The 15654-nt window shown below is 39.9% G+C and overlaps 1 protein-coding gene across 1 annotated transcript; it reads left to right on the forward strand.

Annotated features, from left to right (window-relative positions):
* The first annotated feature begins 212 nt into the window (after nucleotides 1-212).
* On the forward strand, nucleotides 213-15439 carry FAM177B (family with sequence similarity 177 member B). Its single transcript, XM_082349694.1, has 4 exons — nucleotides 213-8795; nucleotides 9081-9147; nucleotides 11493-11590; nucleotides 11949-15439. Exons 1-4 carry the CDS (start codon nucleotides 8628-8630, stop codon nucleotides 12117-12119), a joined length of 504 nt encoding a protein of 167 aa, XP_082205820.1. The 5' UTR covers nucleotides 213-8627; the 3' UTR covers nucleotides 12120-15439.
* The last annotated feature ends 215 nt before the right edge of the window (nucleotides 15440-15654 follow it).

A 15654-nucleotide genomic window follows, 5' to 3' on the forward strand; every position in this document is an offset into this window, starting at 1 on the left:
GCTAGAGACCTTATCATTATTGCTGTACAGTACTCTGCAGAAAACTTTGTACTTTGGAAACTTTGAGGTGGCATTTTCAGTACTATATAAATGTACTCAAATAAAATCATATTCAGAAATATTTCCTTATCTTCTAGGGTAATCATGCTTTTGAAAATGAGACATTTTTTATCTCGATATGTGCATAAAAGTGTCATTTGTGTCATTTGGTTTACTATACTTTTATATCTAAAGACTTTAATCTGATATTTGAGTAATTTGCTTCGAATTTACATTTTTGTTTTAAAAAATGTTTTTGTAGTAAACTAAAGGGATTAAAATAGTTAATCTGGAGGGGGCGCCTACTCTGAATGATAGAACAGAAAGCGGTGTTGGATTGTACTTACCCAAAAGGCCAGAGCTATCACTCACGCGATTCAGCCTATCTGATGACTGTGATGTGCTTGAGGCGGGTGTAAGCTCATAGCTCCCTCTCAGAGTGCTCCCCAGAGAAAATGTTAGAGCACCCAGTGGCTTGACATTGTCTAGAGCTTCTCTGGTCGTTTGCCTCAAGCTACTGATCTCAGCCTTCTGGGGCTGGCTGGGCAGGGCCTAAGGTGGCTGGAGCTCCCAGGCTGGTCACCTTCAGAATGTCAAACAATGAATTTCCTAGATCATCTGCTATGGTGTAGGGAAAGTTGAGAAACACCCCAATAGGACAGGCATGTCAGTAATGTCACTCTTACCCCTGGTGGTTGGGTGCACGTATATGGTCTAATACTGAAAATAAAGGTAAAAAAGTCCTGCCAGGTGATGTTCTGTCAGCATTTCTCAAGGAGGAGCAGTGGTTTGTTTATACGTGTGTTTGTTTATTCACACTTCACATATATCCTCCCCAGAATGCCTCACTCTGCCTGCCTGGGGTGAGTCACCAGTTGGAGTGGGCCCATCTCCTCAGGTGAAATGGCGTGGAGAGACTGGCAGTGAGTGCTGCCCTGTGAAGTGGGGCTTTGGCTGTCCCATCCTTGCTCTTACCAGAGGCTCAGCCTTCAGACGCCCTCAGGGGAAGAGGGAAAGGGAGGAGGGGGCACCGCAGGCCCAGGCGAACAAGGCTGACGCGCTCTTGGTAGTTACCCAGGGCCGGTTCTTGGCTGTGTTACCCTGGTTCATTTGAAAAAAAAAAATTTTTTTTTTTTTTTGATTAATGAAAACTGGAAGAACTCTAGGAAATTTGAGGTATTATACCTTCCCAAAGTTAAACGCCAAGATGTAGAACTAGTGTGTTATTTTGTTGATAGAGCTGACAATGCTGTGTTTCAGTGAAGGAGTTAATTAAAATGAAACGGTTAGTGTGTCAATGTAATGAAAAAATATAAGGTAGCCATTTTAACATCAGGAAGTAAAGACAATTATAAGACTGTTCTCTTTGTTTTTCCAATCTATTATATAGTACCTTCCCCCACCCATTGAAGTGAACTGACCGTATGATTCATTTATTAAACAAATACTGAGTTCCAGCTGTGTCAGGTACTGTAGTGGCAGGAGGTAAAGCAGGGAGCACACAGGTAAAACCCCTTCCACCCTGGCTGGTGGGCGGGGCAGAGAAGGAAGGGAAGAGGGAAACAAAAACAGGATAAGTGAAATATAGATTGTGTTCAATGTTGATAAGTACTAAGGAGACAAAACAAAACAGTGACGTAAGCTGTCGAGTGGTGGGGGTGGTGAACGAAGTCGGCTGGTTCTTTGAACGACTGGAGCCCCAGGAAGACCTCGAGTCAAAGACCTGAAGGAAGTGAGGGAACAAAGTCTAAGGGAAGACAGCCTCATCCAGAGAACAGCCCGCACAAGGTCCCTGCAGGGGAGAGAGCCTGTGTGGTCAGGGAACGGCAGAAAGCGGGCCAGTGGCTGGAATGAGACAGCTCAGGGGGAAGGTATCAATAGAACAAAATGGGGCCAGAAAAGTACTGGCGCCAGATCTACAACCTTGTAGGCCATTGTAAGCACTTTGGCTTTTACTCGGGGTGAGACGAGAACCCACTGAAGAGTTTTAAGTACAGAAGTGACATGGTATGATTTAACATTTAACAACTGACTGCTTTTTGAGTGTAGATGGTAGGAGGCCAATTAGGAGATTGCTGCAATAATCCAGGTGACAGATGATGGCTTAGACCAGGGCAGTGGCAGTGGAGTGGTGGTGTTAAGACTCTGGCAATAGCCCAGAGAACTTCCTGTTGGATTTAATGTGAGGTGTGATTAAAGGAGAAGAATCAAGAATGTCTCCAATGTTTTTGGCCTGAGGATCTGGAAGAATAAGGTTGCCATTTATTGAAATGGGAAGACTGCCAGAGGAGTAGATGTGAGTGTGTGAGTGGGAGCTGGGTGAGTGGGGGAATAGTTTCAGGAAGGAGAAGGGTGCACTGAAAGTATGAGCAAAAGGTTTAGACATGGACTGAGTTGTCTGTTAGCCCTCCAAGAAGACACGTCAAGTAGACGGTAGATCTATGCATCTGAGATTCAGGGAGATAAAAATGTTGGCTATAAATGTGTGTGTAGATAGTATTTAAAGCCATAGGGCTGGGACTTCCCTGATGGCACAGTGGTTAAGAATCTGCCCGCCAATGCAGGGGACACGGGTTCGAGCCCTGGTCCGGGAAGATCCCACATGCCGCGGAGCAACTAAGCCTGTGTGCCACAACTACTGAAGCCCGTGCCCCTAGAGCCCGTGAGCCACAACAAGAGAAGCCCCCGCTTGCTGCAACTAGAGAAAGCCTGCACACAGCAACGAAGACCCAATGCAGCCAAGAATAAATAAATAAATTTATTTTTTTAAAAAAAACAGCCATAGGGCCAAATGAGGAGTAGATGAGTCCAAGAGCTGAGCCCTGGTGTACTCCAGTATTGAAAGGTCAGGGAGATTATACAGTATGTTAATTACATTATATACTTGGAAACAATCCTTGATAAACTAGATTTGGGCTTTTAAAGAAAAAACTAGAGGTTCTCCTACGAATTAAACTGAGGTAAAAAAACATGTTGTGGGGAATACTAGACCTTCTGAAATATCACTTACAAAACATCCCGGTCTAGGTACTTGGTGTGAAGTTGGCAATGCTCCCAAGATTTTGGTAAATAAAAATAAGTAGATTCCACACAGTTCAGTATTGAGCCCCCTCTGTATTGACAGACACTGTGATTACAAAAATGAATTTTGCATAGCATATCCTGAAACGTCCATTAGGTGGCAGAAAAGCATTCACTAAATCGACTGTAAGCCAGCTTCTCTCTCTCTCTCTCTCTCTCTCTCTCTCTCTCTCTCTCTCTCTCTGTCTCTCTCCCCACCCCTCCTCCTCCTCCCCCATCTCTCTTGCCCACTCTGCTCCTTTTGAACCCTCTGATTTTAAAGATGCACAACACTATTTTGAAAAACAGAAACTACTGTTTTCTTCAGAAAGCCAACAGATATCACTAATCTGTAATATAACAGGGGTGAGACAGGCGAATGGGGGCTTGGGGTACTTCATTTGGTTCAGAAATGTATGAGTTGGGAGATGGTCTGGAAAGGAGTAAATTGACTATAATGAGACTGTTAGGCCTTATTCTTAAAGTTTTGATGCGTAAGCTTTTCAGCTGGGGGCAAAGCAGGGAGGCCTCAGAAAGCAGAAAGCAAAAAAAAATCCTCCTGTAAAAAAATAAACAAGACTTCTTAGCCCAGGCTTGGCTATTGGAAGTTTCTGCAGTACACCGCATGACTAAATCACAAGTCTGTTCAATTCAAATTTATTTATTTATTTTTGGCTGCATTGGGTCTTCGTTGCTGCGCACCGGCTTTCTCCAGTTGCGGCGAGCAGGGGCTACTCTTTTGCTGCGGTACGCGGGCTTCTCATTGCGGTGGCTTCTCTTGTTGCAGAGCATGGGCTCTAACCGTGCGGGCTCAGTAGTTGTGGCTCATGGGCTCTAGAACGCAGGCTCAGTAGTTGTGGCGCACGGGCTTAGTTGCTCCAGGGTATGTGGGATCTTCCTGGACCAGGGCTTGAACCTGTGTCCCCTGCATTGGCAGGCAGATTCTTAACCACTGCACCACCAGGGAAATCCCACAAGTCTGTTCAATTTAGAAGTCACATTTCTTCCTGCTCTCCTTCGGGCGCTGGTCCCCAAACTGGCCTGCCCATTGCAATCACCAGGGCAGCCTCAAAAATAATTGAGGCCCATGTCCCACCCCAGTAGACTGTGGGTCTCCGGTGTGTCCTGGCCTTGGAATTTTAAAAAAGGACTCCCAGATAATCCTAACATGAAGACAAGTTTGAGCGCCACTGGGTTTATTTAATGCTGCAAGTGTAAACATAACTCACCTTCCCACAACTCAAATTCGTTCCGCCCTGTAAGACACACGCAAGAGAACCTTTCCACGTCAGCACAAAGGCTAGTTGTATTCATTTATCATCTACCGAACAAATTCTAACACCAAAGTTTGCACTACTTTCAAAACCAAAGCCAATTAAAGCAATGAAAGAAAAAGCAGAGGAATAATGGTGAGTTGTTTTTTGAAAATGTTTTTATTTTCTTCTGATTGTTATAGAGCATGTTTTATTTCTCATGGCATTGAAAATATTTACTTTTGCAATACTGTTATACTCGGCATATTTTAAACACCAAGTTAAGATCTTTTTTTTTTTTTTTGCTGTTCTTTGGCATCAGAAACTAAGTAGTAACAAATCTTCCTACTTCTCACCAAGGTTCTTTTGTGATACACTGCCACTAAGTCAGTCAGGAAAAACCATGTATATATCCTTTAAGACTCCTCAGGGGACCCTGGGCTGAGAAGGCCTCACATCACCTTGCTTTGGATAACAAATTTAACCCTTGACAAGCTTTTTGTAACTCTGACCTTTAACAATGGCATTGTACAAATAAGATTTGGTGACTGATTCATACATACGTAAACATATGTATGTATGAATATATATTTATATGTATATTCAATCTTGTTTTTATTGCCCATAAAACTTTTAAAAAGTCAGTCTGCTGGTCTTCATTTTGATAGATGGCTGATAATTGATTCACTCATGTATTATGATTACTGACTTATTTGGAATTATTTCTAATATTTTATCGGTGTTTTCATTAATCATGCTTTTCCTTTGCTCTCTTTCTCCCCTTTTTCCTGCCTTCTGTTGGATTGTTTATTTCCTTTTTTTTATTCTTCTACTGGTTTTGAAGCCATACATTCTAATTCCATTATTTTGCTAGTCACCTTTAAATTGTCAGCATGCATACTAATCCTCTCCAACCTATTCCAAAACAATACTTAAAGAGGTCAACCCCTCATATTCTTGTTATTGTTATCTAATACTTAATACTTCTTGTTTTTATACTGTGCCCTACCAAAGTAGTGTTTTTAAGAGTCACTATTAAGAGTTTCACTTTGTTTACTTGTTCATTTACATTTGTTTCTTGCATCTCACTCTTCTGCGTTCACTTTCCTTCTATTTGACACAGAATCATATTATTCATCGTTCAGTGAAGATGCAGGAATGCTTAACTCAGTTTTTATAGGTCATAAAATGTCACTATTTTACTCTCAAAAATTGTTTAGCTGGATATTGAATCCTTTATGACAATAATCAACTGTCTTCTGGGCTCAGTTGTTGCTGATTTGAAGTCAGCCTTTAGCCTATTCTGCCTTATCTATTATAAATTTTAAGATTTTCTATAATTTCTATGATCTAGGTTTGATTTTATTTTTTTATCCCTCTAGTATTCTTCATGTTTCTCATATTTGAAGATTTGTGTCTTTCTTCAAATATGGAAAATTCATAGCCATTACCTCTTCAGACATCACCTCCCCCATTATTTCTATTCACATCTTCTGGAACTCCCATTAAAAGTATATTGAACTTTCTCATCTATTCTTAGCTCATAACTTTTCTTTCATGTTAACAGAATATATATATATATATATATATATATGTACATATATATATCTTTATGCTGTTTATGAGAGATTTCCTCAGATTTCTTCACTATGTTTAATCTACAGCCAACCTATCCTATGTTCCCATATATTTCATTTCTGGAATTTCTGTTTGGTTCCTTTTCAAATCAACCTGTTCCTTTTGGGTACTATAATGTTTTGCTTCCTTTATCTCTTTGAATATATTAACCATGTTCATTTTTAAAGTTTCATGTTGTTCTATTATTCCTCATTCTTGGATGAGGACTCTCCCATTTTTTTCATTTCATTTGCTGAACCCTCCTCAGGATGGTTGGTTTCGTCATGTGATTTGTAAGTTTTTGCAGTGAGCGCATCTTTGGCCAGGGTTATTTTTAGTGGAGGTCCAGCGTTCCCTGTCCTGTTGAAGCCTCCCTCCAGGGTGATTTTGCGTTTGCATCTGAGAGTTCTGTGAGCTGCACTGCCTTCAGGTTACTCAGCTTCGCTTCAGGTCCTTATAGGTCCTTATACCGTATGAGGGCTATGAATTTGGGCCACGTGCCAGTATGGGGTCCTGGTCTCGGGCTCCAGTTTTTTTCAGGTGACTATTTCTACCCAAGTTGCCAGGAGATGACAAATTATTTTGCCACTTTTGCAGGCCAACAGGTAGTTTTACTCGTCCATATTTTGTAGATAAGATAGTACTTTATTATCTTAGTTTTATGCAGGTAGCTTTACTTCAGCTCCCCACACTCATGAGATTTGTGATTTAGACTCTCTCCTCTCTGCGCCAGTATTAAAACTCTAGCCCCAAGGCCTATATCTGGTTCTGAAACCCCAGGAACTATCTCAGCTTCAGCTCACCCGTATGATTTTGAGTTTCCTCTCTTTTCCTGACACCTGGGTTAGCTTTCTTCCTTTCTTCCTTTTCTTCTCTTTTCCCCCTCCTTCTTCCCTCCCTCACTCCCTTCCTTCCCCTTCCTCTCTCTGACTCTCTTTCTTACTTCCTTAGTGCATCCTGTTTTAATATTTTGTTTGTTTCATTTTATCCTGCGTTTCTGTGTGTTTGGAACAGGAAGAAAAATTCTTCCACATCAGCTCAGCCTGCCATATTTACTGACATAATCTTAAAATATATTAAATATTAAGACAAGAGTGTACTTACTACATTAGAACAGTGCCTGATATATATACATCATTAAGTAAGAGATAAGTACTTGGCAATAGCTAGCTTTTATTAAATACTTACTGTTTGCTAAGAATTGTTCTGAGTCCTTTATGTGTCTTTACTCATTTACTCCTTAATTTTACAAGGTCGGTACTATATTCACACACATTTTCAAATTATATTATTCTTATTTTATAGATGAAGAAACCAAGATGCTGGAATATTAAGTAACAGGGTTTTGAACCTAGGCAGTCTGGCTCCAAGCTCGTCAGCTTTATTAAGATTTAACTTAAATAAAATTAAGGCTAGATTTTGATTCATTTTGACAAATGTATACACAGTCGAGTAACCACTACTACAATCATACTATCTATTAGAACAATTCCATCACCCCAGAAAGTTCCCTTTTCCCGTTTGTCATTAATCTCCTCCCACAGCCTCTCACCCCTAGCAAACACCGATCTGTTTTCTACCACTGTAATTTTGCCTTTTCTAAAATTTCACATAAGTAGAATCATACAGTGTCTGGCTTCTTTTACTTAGCATAATGCTTTTGAGATTCCTTCAGGGTATTGCAAATATTAGTTGTCCGTTACTTTTAATTGCTGAGCAGTATTCCGTTGAATAGATATACCACATTTTGTTTATCTTTTACCAGTTAATGGATATTTGGATTGTTTTCAGTTTGGAGCTCTTACAAATACAGCTGCTATGAATGTTCACATACAAACCTTTAGATGGATATATATCTTCATTTCTCTTGGGAAAATATCTGGACATGGAATTACAAGATTATATGGTAAGTATATGTTTGACTTCTAAGAAACTGCCAAACTGTTTTCCAAAGTGGCCATACTAGTTGCAGTCCCACTGGCAAGCAATCTACGAGAGTTCTAGTTGCTTCACTTACCCCTCAACATTTAGTATTGTTAGTCTTTTTAATTTTCTCCTAGTGACTATGTTGTGATATCGCATATGGTTTCTATTTGCATTTCTCTAATGACTAATGACATTGAGCACTTCTCCTAAGTTTATTTGGCATCTGTAAATTTTTGGGAAAGTGTCTATTCAAATTCTTTGCCCTTATTTTAATTGAGTTGTTTATATTTTATAAATTGCAGTTATGTTTTATATATTCTGAAAATAAGTCCCTTATCAGACATATACTTGGCAAATATTTTCACCTGTCTGTGCAAAGCCTGTACTCTTTACCACTACTTATAATGCTCCTCAGTATTTATCAGAATAATTGAGGAATTTCCACAGGCAGCTTTTGCAATTAATAAGGGATAAAGGAACCCTGTTGACAATTTTGTTTGAAGACCCAAAGTTCACATTTTCACTACTAATTGAATCGTTTCTGTTTTGGTACAGAACTGAACTGTCCTCTCTTGGATTTGAAGAACTGATGAGATCACAGCTGCAATTACCTCTGAACTCTCTGTCTTTACAATCCATTGAAAATAATTAGACACGTCTCTGCTATATAAACACTGTCCTGGGCAAATTGTCTTAAGGCGTCCTGTTTTTCATTTACCAGTTTTTTTCCTTATGGAAAAAGACAGTTTCCAGCAGTTAGAACTAGAGAAGGGTAGACCTTCCAAGAGGAGGACTCCCAAAAGAGTTATCCATTTTGTTGATGGTGACATCATGGAAGAATATAGCACAGAAGAAGAGGAAGAAAAAGAGGAACAGAGAACAAATTCAACACTTGATCCTGTAAGCTTAGAATATCATTATTAGTGAACATGGGGGCTGAGTGAATGAGAGATTAAGGCAGATGAGATTTGTGGAAAACACAGTTTTAAGCTAATTCCTTGCTCTCCTTGGTTTGCTTTCTACAGCCAAGTACAATCAACGTATAATTTTGATAATCTTAGGTTTCTCATCTATGAGAGGAAATGGAACCTATTACGAAGCATTTTGAAACTTCTACACTGCAGACTCTGCAGTCACCACTCCTGTTATTAATTTACGCTGATTTGGTTTCTCTTTTTCTTTCAGTCTAAACTTTCATGGGGGTCCTACCTATGGTTTTGGGCAGGGCGAATAGCAAGGACCTCATTTTCTAGTAAGTACTGCTAAGGTTATTTTTTTCTGCCTTAAATATAGACTTACAGACCCTCAGAGTTAGATGGGACTTCCAGTGGTTTAATCCACTCCATGGTATTCTGAAGAACTGGTCGCTTCCATATCTACGCTTGAACATTCCCGAAGGCATAGAACCTCACATCTTCAGGCAGACCCTGCCATCTTTTCTCAACTCTTTTTAGTAAATTCTAACTTCTATTCTATCTTCTTTTAAAGTTCTTCCCATTGATCCTAGTTGTCTTTTTAAAGGCCAGACAACACCAGTCCAGATTCCTCTTTCATAGAATTTCAAATATTTGAAGACAATAGTTAGTCCTCCCTGAGGTGATTCTTCACCTGAATAAACTTCCAAGTTTTTTCTTTTTTCAACTATTGTTACCTGACACAGTTCCAAGTTCCCTTTTCATAATCACTCTATTATAAACAGAATTTTATTGATCCCTCCCAAGGGCATAACGAATGGCCTAAGTGGCTATTTACAAGAGACAAAATACTAAATCTTATTTTGTTTGACTTTCACCAATTTTCTAAAAATCACAATTGCCAACATCTAATTACTCATTTCCTTCTAACTTGCATATGCTTGTGTATGTGATGGGGGGAAACAACTTTAAGAATCTGAGAAAATATAAAATATAGCTCTTAGGAATTGATCTTCATTCATTCATTCAATAAACATTTATTGAGTGCTCATGTATGCTCAGCACTGAGCAGGACCCTGGGACACAAAGACGAATGATAGTCTTTGCTTTCAAGGGCCTTAATATTCAACGGGTAATATCGGCCAGTAAACACGCCTATGATGATAATTTGTTGTTACAACTTCCATGGCAGGAGGAGTGTAGGGACTACAGACTGGGATACTCAGGAATGGTGACGTACAGAGGAGACATCTTAAGAATGCTATGAAAGTATGTCTGGCCAAGGCCAGCTTGGGGACCATGAAAGTGACCAGGGGGTCTTTAAATCACATTAAAATTAATGATAAGGGAGATTTAGTCAGACGGTATGAGCCCTAAGTGCTTTTTGATCAAGGTGGAAGGTTTGTAATTTGGAAGTTACCTTAGAGACCCAGGTGAATACTGACCTTACCTCAACCAAAATATGTTGGCAGAAGAAATGCTGCCTTCCAGAGACTTCTATGCTTCAGTTAGGGCAAGACTGTTTGAAGAGGTGAAATGTTTTGGAGGGAGGGAGCCTTAGAGATTAGATCAGGTAAAAGAAGCAAAACTCAGTACAGCAATATGAGAGTGTGAACGAGAACAGGGACTACAGTGATTTCTATTTGGGCTTTGACTTCAGATGACGGGCAGGACACACAGGGAATCAATCTGCCTTCAGGGTTCCAAATGGAACTGTAGCCTGAAAGGGCTTCTGCCTGGGGCTTCCAGATTGTAGTGAAGGCATAAATACGCTAACAGTCTGATCTTTACACAGAGACTTTGGTTAGAGCTGGAACCCAGATGACACTGGTAGTTAATTTTTTCCATGGAAGATTCTAGTAGGTCATAAACAGGAAAATTTCCTGAGATTTATTCTAATGTTTTAGAAACTTCTCTTATGCACATGTACTAGGCACTGTGGCAAACAAACAGATTACAGAGCTAGAGTATTTTTGAAAGGATAAAGCACATTAAAAAAGAATAGAGAGCATCATTTTGATGCACTGTATGAGCAGTTTCTTCAGAAGTGGAATGAATCACGGGAATCAGAAAGTCCTATAACGGGGGGAGGCACATCAGAAGTCCTATACTTTTACAGGAGAACATCTCTAGGAGAGACCTTTTTGGAAACCCCTCATTATTCATGCTAAACCTTTATCCCTAACTCTAACAATCCCTGAGGCTGCAGGCCACCTTGATACTGTGACTGAAGGCAGACAAGAAAGGCCTTAAACTGCTGCTAGGAAGGAGTTTGTTTTGATGCATGGAAGAATTTCTGACATGGGTCTCAGTAACATTGGATTTAATTTTGGGTATACTTTGCAACATACTCACAGCTGATGATCAGATGATATGCATGGGGGTGGGCAACATCTGTTCTGATTGCTCAGGACCTGTTATTAAGTATTTTGAAAATCTCCCCTGATATAGTCACCTGGAAAGGATAGTTTACGTGTAATCCTATGTGAAGACAGAAGATTTAACAAATTCCCTTTGAGTCCTAGGACTTTTTGAGAGTCTGGAGCAATTGAAATCTTTTGTCAGCCTTGAAGTTAAGTATAGTAATAGACCATTTGAGGGCAAGTTGAAACTTTTGGCATCTCCACTGAGTCTAAGCTTTAATTATTAATTCAGTTTACCAAAGCGTTTTTCTTTCTTCTAGCATGTGAATTCCTTGGTGGAAGATTTGCTGTCTTCTTTGGTCTTAATCAACCCAAATACCAGTATGTGTTAAATGAGTACTATAGAACACAAAATAAGGTATGTGACCTCCTGATGGAGACACCAAGAGCCCTGAGATGGGAATGTTGGTTGTTCCTGATTTGGGCCCTTACAGAGGAGTATTTTCCCACCTGGTAATTCATGTAACTGCAGTTTCACTGAGCTCCCATGGTCAGACTGACTTCTTTTTCTAATGCCCCTCACCCCATGATGCTTATTCGTATTTGCCTCTCTTGTGTGAAGTTAGAAGGTCATGAGATAGTTCGTAGATGGTAGTCGAGTGTGAAGCCTGAGATCGCATAAAAGGGAAGCTTCTTATAAGGGTGTCTCTACAAGAGGGGGAGATCAGAGGTATTGGTTTTACTGTTAAACATTTCCTTATTCTTCTTTGTATCAGGAAAGTGAAGGGAATGGATCAAAGGCCCAACCAGCCAATGTTCCCAATGAAAAGTGTCACCTGGAGGCTGGGGGCCGAGAGTATGGAACGAGACAACAGGACATTGCCGAGGGCATTCCTCAGTGGAGTATCTCATCCAGCGAGGGCCTGAAGGCAGATTCCAGCTCCTAATGGGCAGCGGGGCTATTGTTCCCCTGGATCTCTCTTCCTCGGTCATTGATTACCACGGCAATAGCACCACAGGTAGCACTTCTGAGCCAGATCTGACCTTAATTTCTTTGTGATTTATTCTTCAGCAGCCAGGAATTGTAAACAATCATAAGAACAATTGTGGATTCTTTCTCAATATAAATTTTGATTTATAAGCCCAGCAACCCAACTCCACCCCAGTGATATAGGTCCTGTCCATCAGTTGTGGGCTACTAGTATTGACATTTGCACAGTAGTATAAATGCCTTAAGGAACTTGGGCATGGGAGTTTTAGGCTGAAACTCTTTGTCACATGGCGAGGGTATAGAAAAGGACCCTCTGTTCCTCAAAAGAAACTTTGGGTATTATGAAGTCTAAATCCTTTCAGGGTTTGACATAAGCCGTGTGCTTCCCAATAGCTATGTTGGCTTACTTGGGGCTTGCTTTGCAATAAGCAAACATTGCTAATAACTCTGTTTCAACATAGCAGTCTTTGAGAGTTGGGTGCATTTCCCCCCAAACACGTCAAAATAAATAAATAAACAATCTAAGCTCTAGAAAAAGTATTTGGAAAAAGTGAATGATTCTCTCGTTTACTTGTCAACAAATTTTCAAAAACTGTAAAGATCAAACATGGAAATCATAGCTGGATAACACAGGTTGTGCTGGCCAAAGGTAGCTGTGACATAGAAAAACACAAGTTTTGCAGTAAAAAGACCTGAGTTCAAGTCTCAATTCTGCTTTTTACTAGTCGTGTGATTTTAGGTGTCTAAATTTCTGAGCCCCAGTCTCTTTCTTTGTAAAATAGGGGTGGCATTTATTTGTTTCTCAAGGGTTACTGTTAAACGAAATGAAATAATAAATGTGAAAACTCTTTTAAAACTGTGAATATTCATTGTTAATGCTTAATTAATGGCTGTTATAGACTGTTATATTGAAGGTCCCCAAAGAACCATGCCTTCTGGAATTCACGTCCTCACATAGCCCCACCTACATTGACTCTGGCCTTAGCTATGTTACTTGCTTTGGCCAGTGAGATAGTAGCAAATGTGGTGCAACTGGATGCTTGATAAACACTTGCACTGGGGACTTGTCCTCTTAGAAAGCTTCACGTTGTAAAGAAGTTTGCGTTAGCCTTCTGAATGATATGAGGCCACGTGGAGAGAGGACCCCAAGGATGAAGGACCATCTTACGCATTCCAGCCCCAGCCATGCTCCCCAGCAAATGCAAACACATAAGTGACCTCCTCCTGCCCTATGCGTAGCAGATGAACCAATCAGCCAACAGAGTCATAAGAAACAATAAGTCATTTTAAGTTGTGGAGTGGTTTGCTATGTGGCCATATAAAACTGAAATAATAACTCTAAGAGAATGGGAAGTTGGAATTGATTTGATATGAAATCAAGGACAGAAGTAGGCCTAGCGAATAACGTGTGGTTAGTTGAATACATGAGGATAAGATAGGTTATCTGGCATAAACAGACAACTCCAAAATCTCAGTGGCTTAAAACAACAAAAGTTTCTTTCCTTGTCATGGGAGGTCCACCATCAGTTCCGATGGCTTCCCACCGTGTTCTCCAGGTGCTGGCTCAGTAGCACATGCTCCTTTATCCTATGTTTCCTCCAAACTGATACTCTCAGGGCTGCGGAAGCAGAAGTGAAGTGGATAGTTAAGCACTGGCAATCAATGTCTCCACTAAGAATGAATCATGTCACCTCTGCTTATGTTTCTTCCACCAAAGCAAGTCACATGACTGCAATTAACTTTTAGGGGTGTGGACCTCCTTAGACAGCTAAGAAAGGGAAACCCTTTCTTCCAGTGGTATAAGGGATAAATTATAAGCTGAAAAGTCACAGCGATACTGGTTTGATCTCAGCTCGGCTGCCTCTTTCTAACCTGGTAGCCCAGGTTACTCAGCTTCTCAGTGTTCCCATGTGTAAAACAGGTTTGATGCAGGAATCAAATCCAATTTGAAGTAATTTATGCAACAGAAAAGAATTCTTTGGAAGGATACTGAGGTATCTCATGGAACCCAAGTGCAGATGTTTCAGTAGGTCTAGAACAACTCTGGCAAGCAAATACCTAAGCAGTACTGTCTCCATTCCTCATCTTTCTTACACATGAGAAGGATGACCACTCCATAGCTCTTTTATTTTTTAGTATTTATTTATTTATTTTTATTGAGATATAATTGACATATAACATTATATAAGTTTCAGGTATAGAACATAATGATTCAATATTTGTATATACCATGAAAACATCACCACAATAAGTCTAGTTAACATGCATCACCACACAGAGTTAGGAATTTTTTTTTCTTGTGATGAGAACTTTCAAGACCTACTCTCTTAGGAACTTTCAAATATACAATATTAATAATGGTAATAATATTAATATTTATAACTGGAAGTTTGTACCTTTTGACCCCCTTCATCAGTTTTGCCCACCCACTATTCCCTGCCTCTGGCAACCGCCAATTTGGTTGCTGTATCTATGATTTTGGGTTCTTGTTGGTGGTGGTGGTATTTGTTCGTTTGTTTTAGATTCCACATAGTGATATCATGCAGTATTTGTCTTTCTCTGTCTGACTTAGTTCACTTAGCATAATACCTTTAAGGTCCTTCCATGTTGTCACAAATGGCAAAATTTCCTTTTTTTAATGGCTAAGCAATATTCCATTGTGTATATATATGCCACATTTTCTTTATCCATTCATTCATTCACCCATGGATGCTTAGGTTGCTTCCATGTCTTGACTATTGTAAATAATGCTGCAATGAACATGGGGGTGCATGTATCTTTTTGAATTAGTGTTTTCATTTTCTTTGGGTATATACCCAGGAGTGGAATTGCTGGATCATATGGTAGTTCTATTTTTAGTTTTTTGAGGAATCTCCATACTTTTTTTTCCATAGTGGCTACACTAACTTAAATTCCCACCAACAGTGCACAAGAGTTCCCTTTTCTCCACCTCCTCCCCAACACCTGTTATTTCTTGTCTTTTTTTTAAAGAGCCATTCTAACTGATGTGGGATGACATTGCATGTGGTTTTGATTTGCATTTCCCTGATGACTAGTTATGTTGAGAACTTTTTCATGTATCTGTTGGCCTTCTTATGTCTTCTTTGCAAAAATATCTATTCAGATTCTCTGCCCACTTTTTTTTTTTTAACATCTTTATTGGAGTATAATTGCTTTACAATGGTGTGTTAGTTTCTACTTTATAACAAAGTGAATCAGTTATACATATACATATGTCCCCATATCTCTTCCCTCTTGCGTCTCCCTTCCTCCCACCCTCCCTATCCCACCCTTCTAGCTGGTCACAAAGTACCGAGCTGATCTCCCTGTGCTATGCGACTGCTTCCCACTAGCTATCTATTTTACATTTGGTAGTGTATATATGTCCATATATAAACTACCGCTCTCTAAATTTGTCCCAGCTTACCCTTCCCCCTCCCCATGTCCTCAAGTCCATTCTCTAGTAGGTCTGTGTGTTTATTCCCGTCTTG

Source organism: Balaenoptera borealis, assembly GCF_965194805.1.
Source record: "Balaenoptera borealis genome assembly, chromosome: 1".
In the NCBI taxonomy this organism is placed as follows: Eukaryota; Metazoa; Chordata; class Mammalia; order Artiodactyla; family Balaenopteridae; genus Balaenoptera; species Balaenoptera borealis.